Here is a 17,429-nt window from a genome sequence, read left to right as displayed (position 1 = left end):
GTCGTCATCCCCCGGCCCCGCCACTCCGCGCGCAAGCCGCCAAGAGGCGGAGGCCGAGCTCTCCCTTCCCTCTGCCGCGTCGCCCCGCCCCCTCCTCCTTTTCCCGAATCGGCAAAGGGGCGAGCCCCCTTTCTCTCCCTCCTTTTCCTCTTTCCCCCCCTTTTTCCCTTCTCGCCGGCGTCATCCTCCTGTCGCCGTTTTGGCCGCTAGCTGGAGCGCCAGCTCGCGCCCTTGACCGCGCAAGTCGGTTCCCAAACCGACATTGCCGCCCCCCCTATAAACCCCAGCCTCCCCTTTCCCCTCCTCTCCTATTCACCCCCTCGCCATTGCCGCCGCTCCCGTGCTCTGTCTCGCCTCCGCCGTCCATCGCCAAGCGCCGGGAGAGCCGGTGCGTTCGTGGACGCGGAAGGGGACTCCGGGCGCTCGTCTCCTTCCTCTTCCCCGGCCCGAGGCCGGAGAGATTACTCCCGCGCCGTCGGCCTCTCGTCACAGCGCCCCTCCTCTTCTCGGTGATGCCTCTCTCCGTTCTTCCTCCTCGCTCCATCTCCTCCCCCTAGCTTTCGGTAGTAGCTTGAGTAGACTCCCCGTAGTTAGCCGGCGCCGCCCCGACCGTTGCCGTCGCTCGCCGTGTGCTCGCCGCCGTCGCCGCCCGAGCTCCGTAGCACCCGCCCGTCGCCGGCCTCGCTCGGCGTAGTTCCGCCCGAAGCCGCGTAGATGCTCTCACCGCCGGGAATCGACCCCTCGTAGCTTCGTCGCCGTTTTCCTCTTCTCCCGCCGCCTGTTGCCGCCGCCGCAATCCGCCGCCGTCGAGCAACCTCCGGCGAATCCGAGCCGTTGGCTCGTCTCCCCTCGTCCTGTGCAGCCACCCGGTGTGCGCGCTTTCGCCGGTATCGCCGTGGCTCGCTCCGCCGCTCGCCGCTGTCGCCCGCCGTCCATTCGCGGCCGGGTCGTCGTCTACCTCCCGCCGGCCCGCGTGGCCGCCACGTAGGCGCCACGTCGGCGCCAGCTCAGCCTAGACCGGGTCGGGCCGACCCCGGTCGGTCCCTCCGCGTGCGCGCGATCCACCGCGAGCCGTGAGGCTGCGCGTGGGCCCGCCGCACCTGCGTCCACCGCGGACCGCGCGCATGCACCGCGTCCCGTCCCCGCCCGCGCGCGTGCGTTGCATGCTCCCTCCGCACGGTGAGCCGAGCCGCTGACAAGCGGGTCCCACCCGGGACCGCGCGCGGTGAGCCCGGTCCACCGGCTCTCTCTCCTCCCTCCCGCGCGCGCGACCGTCTTGGGCCGCCTTCTTGGGCCGGCCGGCCCGTTAAGATCGGCCGCTCCGCTCCATTTCTCTTGGGCCGCGCCCTAGCTGTCCGAGAAAAGTCTATATTCCCTCCCTCCTTCCTTTTCTTTTTCTTTTCCAAAAAGGATTTAATTAAATCCTTTTCCTTTAGACCAAAAATCCAATAATCTTAGAAATTCAAAATCTTCCCAACCGTAAATCCGTTTGACCCCGTTCAACTTCCAAAATTTCCCAAATCTCGAGATCTATCTAGTGGCACGCTTAGAGGTCATTAATAGGGCTTTATTTTCGCCGTTTGTTGAGTTGTCCCGTTTCGCATGTAGTTTCGGAGCCCGAAGACCCGCAGTGCGAGGATTTCGAGGATCAAGCTCCAGATCTCGAGCAAGGCAAGCCACCTTTGAACATCTTGAGCCTATATTTGAAATTTAATTATATTGCTTGCGAAATATTATGCATTGATAGGATCACACTTAATCTGTTTTGTCCCGTCTGCAAGGCAGATTGGCGGACCTACCTAATTTGTCGCATTTGATCCTTCCTTTGTTAATTGCTATACCATGTCCCCTTGTAGCCACCCAGTTGCGCCTCGATACTCGTGCACTCTGTGCAAGTATCGACGGTCGCCTTCAAACTTAAAATCTGAGTAACAACTTGGGTAAAACTGGAGTTTTACAAAAGACTTGGAAAACCCGACACCTGGGTCGGTGCTTGCGAACTAAATGAATTTCCAAAACCGCGGACCGGGGAACGTACCGGGTGTACGGTTTCCCGCTCTCGCACTTAAGGACCGATTCCTTGGAATTTCATCCAAACATAAGACAAGTACGACCACATGGGTGGAATGGGACACCCCTGGCTGAGTAACTAGCTTATCAGGGGAGCCTTGATGCCGAGAGACATGTGGATTCGCCGGGGTGGTGTCGGGGAGGACCCCTGGGCTTCCTGGCACAGTATGGTCTGGGACCTAACCTGTTGTTGGTCTGGGACCCCTCTCGTCGGCATATGGTAAACCTGTGTCGGCTTTCGAAATGCCTTGTCATGAAAGCTTGGAGGTCTCCCGACGTGGTTGATCCCCACGGGCTGGGTGACCCAGGTTAGTAATGTCGTGTGGGTAAAGTGTACCCCCTCTGCAGAGGTTAACAAACTGTTCGAACAGCCGTGCCCACGGTCATGGGCGGATGTGAGGTGATTCCTAGCGTAGTTTTGTTTGACTACTGCTTGTGAAATTGCTGTTGTGAAAAGGGGTTCGATGTTTGAAAAATCTGCAGCTGATGGGATCAGCTAGGCCCGGGTGGCCGTTTGAAAAGTTGTTGGCCCGGGTGGCCGTTTGAAAAGTTGTTGGCCGGGTGCCAACCGTGTTGCAATTCCTAAAGATTGATACATTGCACATACTCCGACCGGACGAGACGCACTGTCTCAACCGTGTCGTTTGAGAAGCACTCACTTAGACCTTTTAGAAAAGAGTTCAAACAAAATCAATTACGAAAACAACAGCCTTTCCTTGAAGCCTGCATTAAACACTTATTTCCCCTGGCTTGCTGAGTACTCCCGTACTCACCCTTGCTCTATATAAATAATTCCCCCCCAGTTGCTGAAGAAGATGAAGTGGATCCTGCTGACGAGGAGTTCTTCCAGGAGCAAGTCGGCTACGATGAGTTTTAGGGTTTCGGCCTAGTTCCCAAGTCGCGCCTGTGATGATTGGTCCAAGTCCTGGTTTCCGCTTTCCTTTTGTATTGCAGTTGTGAGCTCGGGATCTGTCCGCAGCCCAACATGACTGTACTTCTACTCTATAATAAAGAGACCTCTGTTGCTGTGATACTCTGTCTCCCTGTGATACCAACACTGTTTCCTGGGACTGGTATCGATTAACAGGTTAATTTGGAGCGTCACGGGCTAGTTCCGGTCGGGGCTACTTCGGGGGCGTGACACGAGGCCTGCCGCCCGGCCAGAGGGCGGCAAGGGGCCGCCTGCAAAATAGCCGGCCCCGACTGGCTTTTTTACATTCGGGCCCCTTGCCGCCCCACCAGAGGGCGGCAAGGGTTTTCCTGCAAAAAAACCCTCCCTCCGTCACCGCCCGTTCCTCCCCCGTTTGCCACGTCTGCTTGCCGCCCCAGAGGTGGGCGGCAGGGGCTATTTCTGCAATTTTTTTTGGTCGATAGATTATTTCTGTAAATATTAAAAAAAAAATCTAAAACCCAAAAAAAGTCCAGGCAGATGTGCGTTAGTGAGCTTCGTCCTGCTCGTGAGCCCACGCGGCTTTTTCTTGGACTTGTTGGGCTTTGGTGGATATAAAAGGATCTGGGCATCTGCTCGCCTCTTGGCTGCGTTAGTCCTTGTTGGTTGGCCATTCTTCTGGAGCTCCTTCTCAATGTCCAGCATGTCCCGTGGCAGCAATATCGAACGGGCCAGCTCCTTCAAGTCATCGTCGAACTTGATTTTCGACATTGGATCAATTTCGGGGTACACGACGCCTTCGTCGGATTTTGTGGTGGACGCCACCAAGCAGACGACGCCTGAGGCTTTGAGAGCCTGAAAAAGAACAAAAAAACAAGTTAATATCATAGGGAGCGCACATTTGTTGAATTCACTACAGATGATCAGTTGATCACATGCAAACAGTATGAAAATAATCTTCTATCCATATAATAAATCATTAAAATCAATGTCAGGGGAATGAGTACAGGGATTAATATAGAACAGGGTAACAGCACTTGAATGCGCACATAAGGAAGGATAGTTTCAATTTATAACTTGTTTGAAAATCTCGAGTCTTTGCTACACTAGGTCTGCTGGATTTTCAACTACTACTACTCTGAGTTCAGACATCATCACAGCATGCAAAAATAGTTGAACTACTTCCTCCGTTTCACAATGTAAGTCATTCTAGCATTTCTCACATTCATATTAATGTTAATGAATCTAGACATAATATGAATGTGAGAAATGCTAGAATGACTTACAAGGGAGTAAAATACTAGTAGACAGAGCTTTATATCAGGTTTCAAAGATTAAATAACAACACATTACTCACCTTAAGATCTTCCAATACAGCTAGATAAGCATCCTTGATCTCCGCGACAGCAAGACCGTCAGGAAACTTTCTAATCAACGATAATAGTTTATCTTTTCCGTTCACACCATACTTGGACTGCAAAGATGCCAACAGTAGGTTAACATGAGGTTGATTCATGAAATGTGTTGGACTCATTGACATGGCTAGCAAAATGATGCACTTACCTTGTAAGAGAAAAGGTTGCCGACAAAGTGTACTTTCGGATTATTCTTCAACCTGTCAAAGACCTCCTTGTTGCCATGAATATGAACATAAGTTGCTTCATTTATTTGATCTGCAGTTAAAGCCTGTCTTGTCTGCAGGTTTAAGAAAAACAGGGAAATCAGTTCAGGTAAAATGTCATAAGGCCAAAAGTTCAACTCTCACGATCAACTTTTTGCTAAATTACCTTTTCAAGCAATTCAATTACTATTTTGATCTGTGCTGCAGCAGGAGACTTCCTAACTGAATTGATGCGCTGCAACCTCTCTGTATCATCTGAGAATTTACGCTGTGGTGGTTTTGCTGGAGTGGATGGACCATTTGTTGGTTGAACCCATCGAGTGATATTTGATCTTGGAGTTGAAGCTTGGTTTGCAGCAATACTGGATAGAGTTGTCTGGCACCTCTCCTGCTGCTGTCTAAATTTGTTCAGCCGCTCATGAAGAGCCATCTATAAAGAAATTTAGCACGATTTAGTTTAGAACATTGCAACCATACATATATAAGCATGAAATAGAAAACAGAAATGCCCGCATTATCTGAATAAAACCAAGATTACAAGCACTGAATATTGTACATCTGCAGACACTAGCGAAAAGTAACACGCACACAAGCATGTTGAAGCAGCAGGTAGACATATCACAATATAACATTTGTTTCAATGTGTATCCAAACCCAATACATCAAGTCCATTTGACTGGCAAAAATAAGTTCCAGTTGGTGCAAAGAATCATTATCCCGACGGTTTCCTGATAACCATTATAAAATACATTTGGTGCAAAGTATGTGTCCTTAATGAAGCCACATTCTGAGTTCCAAGGCACATTGTAGTCAAATTTGTGTTTTACAGAGTCAATTAAAAGATCAACAACCGATGACGGATGGTGAATCATCCTGTACAAAGCATCAAACATCAAACCCAAAAGGATTTCAGATTCAGTAGATACACAAAATTTTGGGAGATTCAGGGAGGGATTCATCAGATATCCCACAAAAGGGTTTCAGATTCAGGAATTCAGAAGCGGCAATTCAAAGGTTGGCATTTGATCATCAACATTTACCTTGATAAACGAGTTAAATTTTTTAACTAGGTATGTGCATCCCCCTAACCCACCTCCATAACCAACGAGGTAAAAGAGCAAAATCGCCCATGCCCAAACAAATCTGAGCGATCCCCTCGTTCGAATAAGATTCGACCATATTTGATCAAATCAAAACCCGCCAAAAATTTCACCGTACCAATCGCAGCTCAGTTCTAGGCGACCCAATTCCATTGAAAGAAATTAACCAATTCAGGTCAAATCAGTCAATGAGAGGAGAGAGCCCCTACTGTATCCGCGACGGCGGAGCAGACCCGGCTGCACGGACGCTTCCTTCGGCAAGATGCCGGCGGCGGAGCGGAAGGGTGGGGCCTCCCCTCTCGGCCGCGGAGGCCTCGCCGGCGGCGATTCTCACGCAAGCCTAGGATTTGATCGGCGAGCGGTGGGGGGCGAAACCGACGTACGATTCGCCCTCGCCAAAATTTTTTGGTCTCATCTCACGCCCGGGTCCAAGCTATATAGGCTGCGTGACTCGGGAGGCAATCCAAGTCGGTTTGGCCTTTGGAGAGGCAACCCAAATCGGAGTGGGCTTTGGAACTCAATGCTATGTCGGTGATATTTCTGGGCCTTTGGGCCTTGATGGCTGTTTGTATGGGCCTCGTCTATTACTGGACGGAAAATTCCTACTCCAGTTTAGAATGGGCCTTGATGGAAATGGACAATGCTGTCAAATTTTGCGCTATCATGTCGAGCGCATCCCATTTTGTAGAATCTAGCTATTGAATCCTCTATAAACGTACATAAAAATTCCTACGCTGGCCGCTAATCCCTCCGTCCAAAAAAAACCCTACTAATATGACCCCTCCTATTACAACAAACTAGCATGGTGGCCCGCGCAGATTACACGCCTAGCATCATTATATTCTCTCTCATATAATAGCATATATGTTTTATCATTATATTATTCAAATATATTAAAATGACAACATAATTTTAAATTTTGCAATAACTTTACAAAACTACTAATGTGTAATATTCATATTGTATTTTATATACGTTTAGTTATTAATTATTTTTAATATCAAATTTTAGTTATTTGTAAATTATATATATTCCTATATGGACTCTAGACTCGTCTTTTAATATTGTTTTTAATTCCGAATTTTCTGTAAATTGTATTTCTATATAGAATCTATGCTCTTCTTCCAATTTTATTTATTTTTATTTCTAAATTTTTATTTTTTCAAATTGTATTTCTATGTGGACTCTAAATTTATCTTTCAATATTCTTTAATTTTTAATTTCGAATTTCAGTTACTTCTAAATTGTATTCCTATATTGACTTTAAACTATTCTTCCCATGTTTTTCTTAATTTCGAATTTTCGTTATTTGTAAAATGTATTTCTATACGAACTCTAAACTCTACTTTTAATTTTTAATTTTATTGTGTTTATTCCAAATTTTAGTTAGTTTTAAAAATCCTATATGGACTCTATACTCTACTTCTATATGGACTCTAATCTCCTCTTCTAATATTCCTTATTTTTTAATTCCGAATTTTAGTTATTTCCTAATTGTATTTCTATATGGACTCTAGTCTTCTATTATAATATTCCTTATTTTTTAATTCCGAATTTCAGCTATTTCTAAATTGTATTTCTATATGGACTCTGCCTTTTCTTTTTTTCTGATTAATGTGAGAATTTATAGGCCATAAGAGCGAACGTGGAGGCTCCTTTTTCTATTACTTTAATAATATAATATAATAGATAGATAGATAGATATGGATAAAAGGATGTTTAGATTCGTTGTGATGATCTCTTCTAGATTGAGTTTTTTTAAGACGGAGAGTACCTAACCCATACAATAAAAGTAGACCAGAGGTTGTTCATATATATCTAAGTTTGTGTAAGGTTTAACCGAAAGGCAAGAAGATAATGAGGAGCCGAGGATAATAGGAAAAGGAAGTGCCGCACGTGGGAGTGGTTGTTGATGCGAGCGTGGGCGACAGTGTCAGACGAAACTCGCGGGCCAACGCTGCAACAAAACGCATGATGGACTGCTTTGTTACAGCTAAACATCTGAAATTATTACGATGGCACATGATGTAATGCCTTTTAGTTTGCTCGATATGCAGCGGATGTGCAGTGTGCAACAAGTAAGACAGTCAGCAACAAATTGCCTAGTTGTAATCGTCTTTGATTTTGAAACGAATCAATCAACCGAGTAGTAGTATGCTTCAGAGAGCTGAAACTATATATGGTCTGTTCTGAACAAATCCGGCCGCGCGCCGTCCAACTGCAGTAAAAGGAGTGAAGAAAAGAGAAAGCGGAAATAGTGCATATACTACATGAAATCCTACCACGCATCGCACGTATTTTGATGCGAATGATGCTGCCCTGCTCTGGTTTTCTTGGATCTGTTGCTTCCTAAGCTTCTTTCCGTTTCTTGGGATTCGTACGATCAGCCCAAGGGGCCAACATTGGCAACCGATGAACATGCCGCGATCATCGACAGAGATCTGTAAGGATGAGCATGTCTGACTTTGAATGCAAGATTCACACTAAAATGTTCAGTCAAGTATAAGTAGCTATACATAGTACTATTACACAGTTTCAAGCTAAACATTATTATTGTTTTTGTTTTGCTTTTGGTCACCTTTGATCAGTTCTCGAAGCTAATAAACACACTAGCATGGTGATGTCTGGATCTTCAGAATAATGTCCATCTGTGGAGCCGGTTGTGCTTGGTTCATCAAGAGATCAGGCACTGTAGATGGTCAGGCAGGCAAAGGCAAGCAGCCAAAGACGGACAGACACCTGAAGGAGCATCTCTCATTCTGTCATTCAGTCACTCCTACTACTACGTGTACTACAGTAGCAGGTGAGGTGTGAGCATGGCTTAGCGTCAGAACGCAGATGATGCGTGCGTGGCTGCCCACCGAAAAGCAAAAGAGAGATCGATCGAAAGAAGCGAAAGGGTGAGAGGCCGTGTCCGTCCGCGGGCGGCGTGCAACCGCGCGCGCGGGATGCTCGCTTTGCGCGCTCTCTCATGTCTCGTGTTTTCTCATGATGGATCGTGTTCTTCTCTCGGGATCACCACCGCCGCGGCCTCGCAACCGCTCGTCGTCTTGGCTATCCAATCCGATCCAACCACACACGGCTACACAGGCCTCGGCTCGATCGGCTGTACCAGCTGTCTGCTCTGTTCTGCTCCCATGTCTCTGCCGCTGTCTGTATCCTGCTTGCTTGCCTCTCTCTCTCTCTAGGACTTCGTTCTTTCTTTAGCTTTGCTCATCTTTTCGCTTTCTCTGATCTCGAAACCGTGTACATGCTCCTCCTAGTTTATGGAACGGGAGGAATTAATCATCTAATCTCAAGTCTTGGCTGGCTCTATCCTATGGCAATTGGCAAGTCACATGGGACCAACACATGCAGCAGCAATGCACGCACGAGTGGCTGAACTCTGAACTTCTGAAGAAACCTGTGCAGCTAGTGCAATCTGTGTTGGTTCCGTTGAGTGCGTGCGAGGACAGCCCGCTTCTTCGAAATTTCGTGCAGTAAACGGATCGCTCTGCATTGCAGGGGTGTCAAATCTAGTGGTTTTTCGACATCGCCGATGTGCTCTACCATATTTAGTCGTCGATGAAAATGACTGCGGAATGATGACAGAAACCGCACAATGCCATGCCATAGTGCACATAATCCTTCTCTTTTTTCATCGATGCGTATGATGTACTTCACGGGAAAACTTCCCTTTTGCATCAAAGATTTACACGCTAGTCACATGCAAGCAGGAACCAGGATGCAGGCCATGCATTCATCTCAGAGCCAGGTGGCTTTCAGTTGCTTTGCAATTCTCCCTTCACGTTGCCTGTTAACCTTAAAGCTCATGCCCATGTTTTACAGCTAACTGAAACTGTCCTGTCTGTTTGATCGTGTTTCGGTACATGGTTTCAGGGACCATATGATGGTCATATAGATTTAATCATGGCCCCTTTTTTGCACTTGTGTCTCTTAGTCTCTACTAAAATAACAGGGTTCAGATTAGCACGCAAGCAAGGGATTTGTTTGATTATTAGTTGGCCCCTGCTTTTTTTCACCATAGCTTGTTCGTGAGCAGTAGACAAAACGCACGAAGGAGAATCATTCCAAGGATGGTCCAGCATCTACAGTACTACTCCACAAGACTACTAGCCTGCAAGGTAGTCAATGACTCCATGGCACCTTTTTTTTTTCTTAAAACCGGACATTGCATTATTGCATACCACTATAGTTTTTGCAAGTTTGCTGATAGCAGCTTGGTAACTAATGGAAGATCTTACTAGTATCTTAAACTACGGCATTTTCTTGACAAAAATCATCACAGCCGCAATATAATTCCAGATACTAAATATATATGTTGCATCCTAACTATATATCGAATATATCCTTGCGATGATCCATCGAATCAAGAGAAAAAGAGAGTGGAGTACGTACTGCATGTCTGCATGTCGTCCATCCTGAGCTGATCGGCGACAAGAAAATAGCCAAACTTAGTGTCCACTAGGGAGCAAAGCGATCGCGACGAGATCGATGGATGTATCGAGCAATCTTCTCTAGCCGCCCCACTGCACGATCGAATTGAACTAGCTTGTTGCTATCGGCCACACTAGTACCTGCACTACTACCTGGCCATCTGCTCGACGTGCCGATGCATTGGAATATCTGATCGTATCTGCAGACATGACAAATCGATCCTTCAGGCTTCAGGCGAATCGGCACTGAAAAGTGAAAACTGCAATGCGCAACGCACGCGTTCTTGCTTGTCGTAGCTAGCTAGTGCTATTTGAAGAGATTAATCTGGGTAAGGTTTCAAACAACTGAAACCGAGCAACAACTCCAGGATAGAAATTAGAATCCTACTGACAATCTTCACAGATCAAAGATTTCCAAAGTTCCAACCACCACGTAAGTTCGAACAACTTTGGACAAAAGCAACCGAAAATATTTAGTACGTGCCCGAACAACTGACCCAAAGGGAGCCACTGCACCGATAGGGCGGACCACCCTATAAGGTCTCGAAAGAGAGCCCTAAAAACAAAAGCGAATTAAGCCTCGAGGTCATATGATTAATCAGCTGTGGATGGATCAATCTGGCGACAGGGACGTGCTCATATTCTCCCAGAGCGAGTAGCAGATTACTCCTACAACCACATGCCTGCGTGCGTGCGTCCTCCGATCCCCAACGCCTTGGTTAATTAATCTGTTAAGAGCCAGCGAGGCTAACAAGCAAGCACCCGTACGTGGGAGTCTCGTGCAGACGAGATATCGGATAGGGAAAAAGCGGAGACAACGTGGTACGTGGTACGACCCGCGCGATCCTGCACGCACCCGTACGTGCGACGCCAGGTTGGCAGCGGTAGGAGGAGGAGGCAGAGGCACACGGATATGCCGCCTGCACCGCTGCCCGGTCGTGTGCGCGCTGCTGCGCTTGTAACGTGTCCGCGCCGCGGCCGACCGCGGGTGGAGGCAAAGGCTGCCTCGGCAGGGCGCGCGATCGGTCGATGGATCGATGGGTGGATGAGTGGATCAGTGGATGGAGGCATGGAGCGAACGAGAGAGAGAGAGATCCCTTGGGGCCTTGCGGCAACATGCGGTTGCCGCGCGAGGCGGCAGAACGTGACGTCGCAGCAGCCGCTTTAGCTTTGGCCGAGAGACGGACGGACCCCCACAACCCTGTAGGCTTGTACTCCTGCATGCCACTAACATCTCGCTTAATCAGCATGTCCCACTTTATTAAGGTTGCTCGTAGATAGGTTGGTTACTCATCACAGGGTTTTCCACTGTTCATGCCTCTCGACCTTTAAGAATCCACGGGAGTGGTTTTTGTACTGTGTGTTCTGTCTGTCTGCTCTAGGATCTGTCCAAGCTGCTGCCATCGCATTGGTTTGGTGGTAGGAGTAATACTAGCCATCAAGAACCAAACAGAAACAGCATACGAACAAAACGTGAGTTTTTCTCTCTCTTTTTTTTAATTTTTTTCGTTCATGAAAGAACAAAATGAGAGAAGTCGCAGTATGAAAAGCCGTGCGCTGGTGCGACACTGCAAATCGAGCAAAAGAACAGCGAGCCAGGAGTAGAGCTATAGGAGTAGTACTCCATAGCAGAGCATCCATTTTGTGAGCTTTGGCCCAGACGATCGCCAATAAAGAGTCGACACACGCGCGCCCGTTAAGCACCATGCATCACATCCAACATACTAACAAATTAACAACCCATGAGACCAAAATCCTACGAGAACATCATAGCGCCCCCTCCCTCGAGTCGGACCATCACGTCCAATCACCCCCAGTGGCCAGCGCACACCAACATCCCCAGCATTTCCCACTACACTGAACCTGAACCAGCGGTACATCTCAGAGCACCATACTCCTACGTGTGGCGAGGTAGACCACTTACATTGCCAAAGTGCCAAGCCGGAACACATCAACTCATCAACAAAGGTGATGGGTAGATAGCCCAACCGAACCCGGCCGGTGGTGGTGGCCTCGCCACCGTTGGCCATCACCTCCGCTAGGGAAGGCGAGAAGCAGGGGATGAGCAGTATCCCTATCAATCGCCCGGATTTTGTCAGCCCAACCAACATCCTGCCATGGCGACGGATGATGGAACGGGTCTAGCTTGTCGCGCGACACGTCCGGGGCAAACCACAGCTCGGTGTGCTTGTCATTGCTGTACATGCTGTGCTGCCGCCGCGCTAGGAGCCCGGGCGCCCTGTGCCTGAAAAGGACGGCGGCTGTGCCGCGGAGGCAGCCTCGCCGTCTGGTCTATTCTCGTCGCTGTCCCCGGCGACCGGTGGCCATGCTCATATTGTCATATTGGCACAGGTATAAGCGTGCCCGCACTGTGAGATATAGTCAGATGGCCCAAGTCGACGCTTGGAAAAAATTCCGCACTTTTTTTTTTGACAAACTAGAGTAGTGTCTCGGTCTTACAATATCGTTACGGCGGCGGCGTTGTCGTGCGTGCGTGCGTGCTTCGATCCACCGTAGCACACACGCACGCTGCCATCGCACTCAACCCCCGCGTGAACGTGTTAATTTTGTTTCAGGGCCGGGTTGCTATCGCCGATGCGGCTGTGCCCGCTAATCACGCGACAAGTGAGTCGTGCGTCCAAATTAACAGTACGTAACCCCACACGAAACACACCAACAAAAACTGGCAATCGATCACTAAATTTGAAAACAACACACATGTAGATGAACAGCGAGAACATGCCAGAAAACATTCTCCCGGTGACGTGCAATCAAAATCCCTTTCGTTGATCTAGCTAGGCGCCCGCCTAGGCGGCCACACGCTATGAACTGGTTAAATGGGAGAGGAAGTAATAGTGACAAGCTGGCGAGATAGGATAACAGTATAACACAGCTCAGCTCAGTGTGCGTTATACTACGGGGGCCAGCAATGCGTGTCCTACCAAGCACAAAGATATGTATAATCCGTGGTAAAGATTAAAATTGATTATAGGAAGTATGGGAATCTCATGCTTTGCAGCTTGCATGCACTCCCTTTTAATTAGTTGTGAGCGAGTACGTACGGTGCAGTGCATTTGGAGGCGATTAGATTAAGCAGATAGATACATATATATGCAGTGCAGTACTAGCAGCAACTAGTATTAGCAAGCAAGCAGCTTTTCGCAGCGAAACGCCGCACCGGCTTGGCTGCGGCCCCTGCAGGCGGCTACATTCTCCCACTGTTTATGTTTGTTTCTCTTCATTACCAGTAGTAGCAACTAGCAATGGAGATTAGTGTTTTCTTTTCCCGTTTTTTATTTGGTCGATGGAGCACGAAGTGGCTCGAGATCGGCTCACTGCACCGTTCGCCACGTCCATCCGTTTTCTGTGCCATAGGCAGGCCCATAGCAGCAGGTCGGTGTCTGTGGATCAGAGCGGTGAACTCCCGTCACCGTCACTGCTGCAAAACGACGCAATACGGTGTGTGTATGCAGAATGAAGCCCAAAATGGTACGAAACGAAACGGAATACTCGCACTAGATTACTGCGCTATAATTAGCACTAGTACTACTACTCCCAGAAGTTATTGCCGCTGCTGCAATGCATGCGTGCTCACGTTTTGGGTGGGTGAGGGACAGAGGCAGAGGCGACAGTACTACATGCGTCTCGATCGCCAGAGTTAAATCTTGCGACGTCGTACTCTACAGGGGGAGCAGCAGCAGCGCGCGGTAGTATAGTTGCGTTTGCGTACCCTTCGATCTTTGATGGGCGGAATAGAGGAACGTCTGAACCATCGTAATGTATGGTATAGGACGACACATTCCCATTCACCTCGGTCTGAAAAAAAAAAGAAGCTGAAATTCACTCAGGTATATGGACTGATTAGCAGAGGTCGTGGCAGTGTCAATTGTGAAGAAATGATAAGTTCACCGGCGGTGAGGGGACGAGAAATAAGGAGAGACAGGGAGAGAGACGGGATGGCCCCATGACCCCCATCACCGTCACCCGCACGCCCAAACCGAATTAGCCGGGCGCCACACCCCCGTTTCCACCACCCAAGCTTCCCCTTCCACCGCTATATCTTCCGCCCGATCCCTTCCCCTCTCACCCTTCTCTCCTCCACCTTTCCCCAACACGTACCACCAACTCACCGCGTACCAAGCCACCGGCTCAGCAGCAGCAGCTGCCATTTCACAGAGGCATTGGTTGCTGCTCTCTCTTCTTGGCGTTTGTTTCCTATGGAGAGGTGGGCGGCGCCCAAGGTGACGGCTGGTTCGGCGAGGCGGTACGTCGCCGACCAGCCGTCTTTCTCATCCACGCTGCTCGACGCGATATACAAGTCGATGGACGAGCAGCCGGGTCACGGCGGCGGCGCCACCGGGGTGGAGGCGGTGGCTGCGGCGGCCAAGAAGCAGCACGAGGCGGCCCTGCACTATGGGAACTACTACAAGCCGTCGCTCGCGGGGAGCTACCGGGCGCGCGCGCCGGGTCCGCACGCCACGACGTCGAGCTCGTCGGAGTGTTCTAGCTACGGCGGGTTCTCGTCGTCCGAGGCGGAGTCGTCGCACCACCGACGCCTCCGCCCCATCCGCACGACTGTCCCCGGTGGTGCGCCGGGGCCCGCGCCGGAGAAGAAGGCCAAGAAGCCCGGGGCCTCCATACGCGCCAAGCTCAGGGACCTCCGCAAGCCGGCTTCCCCCGGCGCGCGCCTCGCGGGCTTCCTCAACTCCATCTTCGCCGGCAAGCGCGCGCCGGCCACGCCGCCCTCGGCGACGGCCGGGGCGGAGTCCGCGTGCTCGACGGCGTCGTCCTACTCCCGCTCCTGCCTGAGCAAGACGCCGTCGACGCGCGGGCAGGCGAAGCGGACCGTGCGGTTCTTGGACAGCGACACGGAGTCCCTGGCGTCGTCGACGGTGGTCGACCGCCGCAGGGTGCCCGTGGAGGCGGTGCAGCAGATGCTGCTCCAGCGGATGGAGATGGAGAGCGACGAGGACGACGACGAGAGCAGCGACGCGAGCTCCGACCTGTTCGAGCTCGAGAACTTCGCCGCCATTGCTCCCGCCGGGGCCGCGTACCGGGACGAGCTGCCGGTGTACGAGACGACCAGAGTGGCGCTGAACCGCGCCATTGGCCATGGGTATGGCCATGGACGGAGCGCCAGAGTTGTCTGAATATCTTAGTTGGAATCAACCGGGCGAGAGGGGTAACTGTAAAATGGCGGTGTAGTTACTGTAAAATGCAATTAGTTTGGGATAAGTGTTCTTCCCTTTCTTTTTTGATCTCTGGTGTTTTCTAAGGCTGCGTTCGAGCGCAGGAGAAAGAGAGAGATAATTTTGTTTTCCGTTCGCACGTTTCTTGAACTACTAAACGGTGTGTTTTTTAAAAAAAATTTCTATAGTAAAGTTGCTTTAAATAATCATATTAATCCATTTTTGAAATTTAAAATAATTAATACTTAATTAATTATGTGCTAATGGCTCATCTCGTTTTATGTATCTTTCCAATCTTTTTAATCCCCTCCTTCTCAAACACACCCTAAAGAGATTTCCTGTCTCTTTGGAGGTGATTTGTGTTCTTAGATGTGGAGTAGTAGGTTGTTTTTAACCGTGGTAATTCAGTAACATCGTTAGGTCTTTATACTGTGCCTTTTTTTTATGGGTGATGAAGCAAATGCTCAGTTAAACTGGCAAAAATTGTCAAGATACTACTGTGCTTATCCTCGACTAATGGATTAACATGATGGATCTAAAGCTTTCTAAACCTAATGGGAACATGTGTGTGTTCACTTTTACTAGTACTCCCTCCGTATTATAATATAAGGGATTATAAGTTTTTACTTATAACATTTGACCACTCGTCTTATTCAATTTTCTTTATAAATATAAAAAACTAAATATAAAAAACAAAAAGTTATGCTTAAAATACTGTAGATAATAAAGTAAATCACAAATAAAATAAATAATAATTTTAAAAAAATTTGAATAAGACGAGTGGTCAAATGTTGCATGAAAAACTCAAAATCCTATAACGGAGGGAGTACGATCGCAGCTGTTCAACAGGAGTAGTTTTTCTTCTCTGCGAGAGCCAGTGTACCCAGAGAGTCAGAAGAGTCATAGTTATCGAAACCGCTTTTTTCGTGAAGTATTAAAAAGCGATCCGACCGTGGAATCAATTGATATGGATATTGAAAGGATCAGTTGGATATTTGAAGACTTGACGACGTTGCCATCTCATCGATGGCAAGCGCACTGTCAAGTGCTAACACAAAGTGTGTTTACAAAGAAACTCATCGTGCAACCTATTAGTAAGATGACAATTTAACCTCTTCGCCTTGTTACATAAGGATACAAAAAGTTTCAGAATAATTACACATTTGTACATCATCTGGTATGTCATCGTTTCAAACATAAAGTTTTAAACCACATACTTCTACTCAAGCATGTGTGCTAGTACAATCTACTATGCAGAGTAGTACTAGCATTTCTACTAGTACCGGCAGATATCACGGTAACAATAATGGCAACATGAATATGATCCATAGGCAAATTAACAGATCAAAGGCAGATTGGACGGTAGGAGAGGGATGGGCTAGAGGGTGAGAGATTTGACGGGATGCACACGCTCTGTCTGCTGCTGGAACATGCGAACCACTAATCATTACCGCGATCATTTTCAGGGTTCACTTCACATATTTCTATTGCCGGTTGCCGCAGGCCGCAGCTTGTGAATGGCACCTAAAAAGAAAAACTGTCAGCATCAGCTGTGTGGTGAACAAGGGGTTTGGGATTGATTAGTATCTAACAAGGGATTAGGGATTGATTATTTGTTCCATTTGGTGAGTCAGATCAATCAGCTCATCTATACTATCTAGCTTGTGATAATCTTTTTGGGCAGTAAGTTTCACATGCGAATTAATCCAGGAAACAAGGCCTCTATCCCGTTAAACCGTACGACATTTCCCCCAGAAATGTGCTAATTTGGCAAGTCCATGACTTGGCATGGAAGCGAGTACTGAACTTGTTCAGTGAGGTGGCACTTGCCTGATACAGAGATCAGGTTTAGATCATTCTGGCACTTAAATTATTCATGAAGAACATTTTGGCAGCTAGAAAACCCCCAAATTCATCGGCCGGTTGATCATAATCAACATGAGAGTCAATTATTTCGGCTACAGGGGAAGATCATATGCACCTTTCTTTTCTGACTGCTCATTTCTGCAGGTTCTTTTGTGTAGTTCAATGTTTTGCCCGGAACCATTTATTTGTTCATGTCTTCACTATACTATCCGTGTTCCTTCGATAGATGCATGCCACCTTATATATGTTTTTTGGTAG

General features: G+C 48.3%; 2 protein-coding genes across 2 annotated transcripts; one reads left to right on the top strand and one right to left on the bottom strand.

The window, feature by feature from the left end:
* Positions 1–2,977: 2,977 nt before the first annotated feature.
* Positions 2,978–6,086, bottom strand: LOC4331801 (uncharacterized). Its single transcript, XM_015774583.3, has 5 exons — positions 5,890–6,086; positions 4,747–5,010; positions 4,523–4,654; positions 4,317–4,433; positions 2,978–3,814 (listed from the first exon to the last, which is right to left on the bottom strand). Exons 2-5 carry the CDS (start codon positions 5,008–5,010, stop codon positions 3,461–3,463), a joined length of 867 nt encoding a protein of 288 aa, XP_015630069.1. The 5' UTR covers positions 5,890–6,086; the 3' UTR covers positions 2,978–3,460.
* An 8,119-nt stretch (positions 6,087–14,205) lies between these two features.
* Positions 14,206–15,464, top strand: LOC4331799 (protein BIG GRAIN 1-like). The gene has a single exon (NM_001417241.1). The coding sequence runs from the start codon at positions 14,334–14,336 to the stop codon at positions 15,264–15,266; it is 933 nt and encodes a 310-aa protein (NP_001404170.1). The 5' UTR covers positions 14,206–14,333; the 3' UTR covers positions 15,267–15,464.
* The last annotated feature ends 1,965 nt before the right edge of the window (positions 15,465–17,429 follow it).

The sequence above is a fragment of the Oryza sativa genome, chromosome 3 (genome assembly GCF_034140825.1).
Source record: "Oryza sativa Japonica Group chromosome 3, ASM3414082v1".
Lineage (NCBI taxonomy): Eukaryota > Viridiplantae > Streptophyta > Magnoliopsida > Poales > Poaceae > Oryza > Oryza sativa.
Note: the sequence above shows the minus strand (reverse complement) of the source record. Positions and strands in the feature narration are given on the sequence as shown.

Coding starts and splice junctions, on each gene's coding strand:
- LOC4331801 (XM_015774583.3), bottom strand. CDS start 5,010: ATGGCTCTTCATGAGCGGCTGAACAAATTTAGACAGCAGCAGGAGAGG. Junction 4,655..4,746: donor TAATTGAATTGCTTGAAAAG/GTAATTTAGCAA, acceptor TTAAACCTGCAG/ACAAGACAGGCTTTAACTGC. Junction 4,434..4,522: donor GCAACCTTTTCTCTTACAAG/GTAAGTGCATCA, acceptor GCATCTTTGCAG/TCCAAGTATGGTGTGAACGG.
- LOC4331799 (NM_001417241.1), top strand. CDS start 14,334: ATGGAGAGGTGGGCGGCGCCCAAGGTGACGGCTGGTTCGGCGAGGCGG.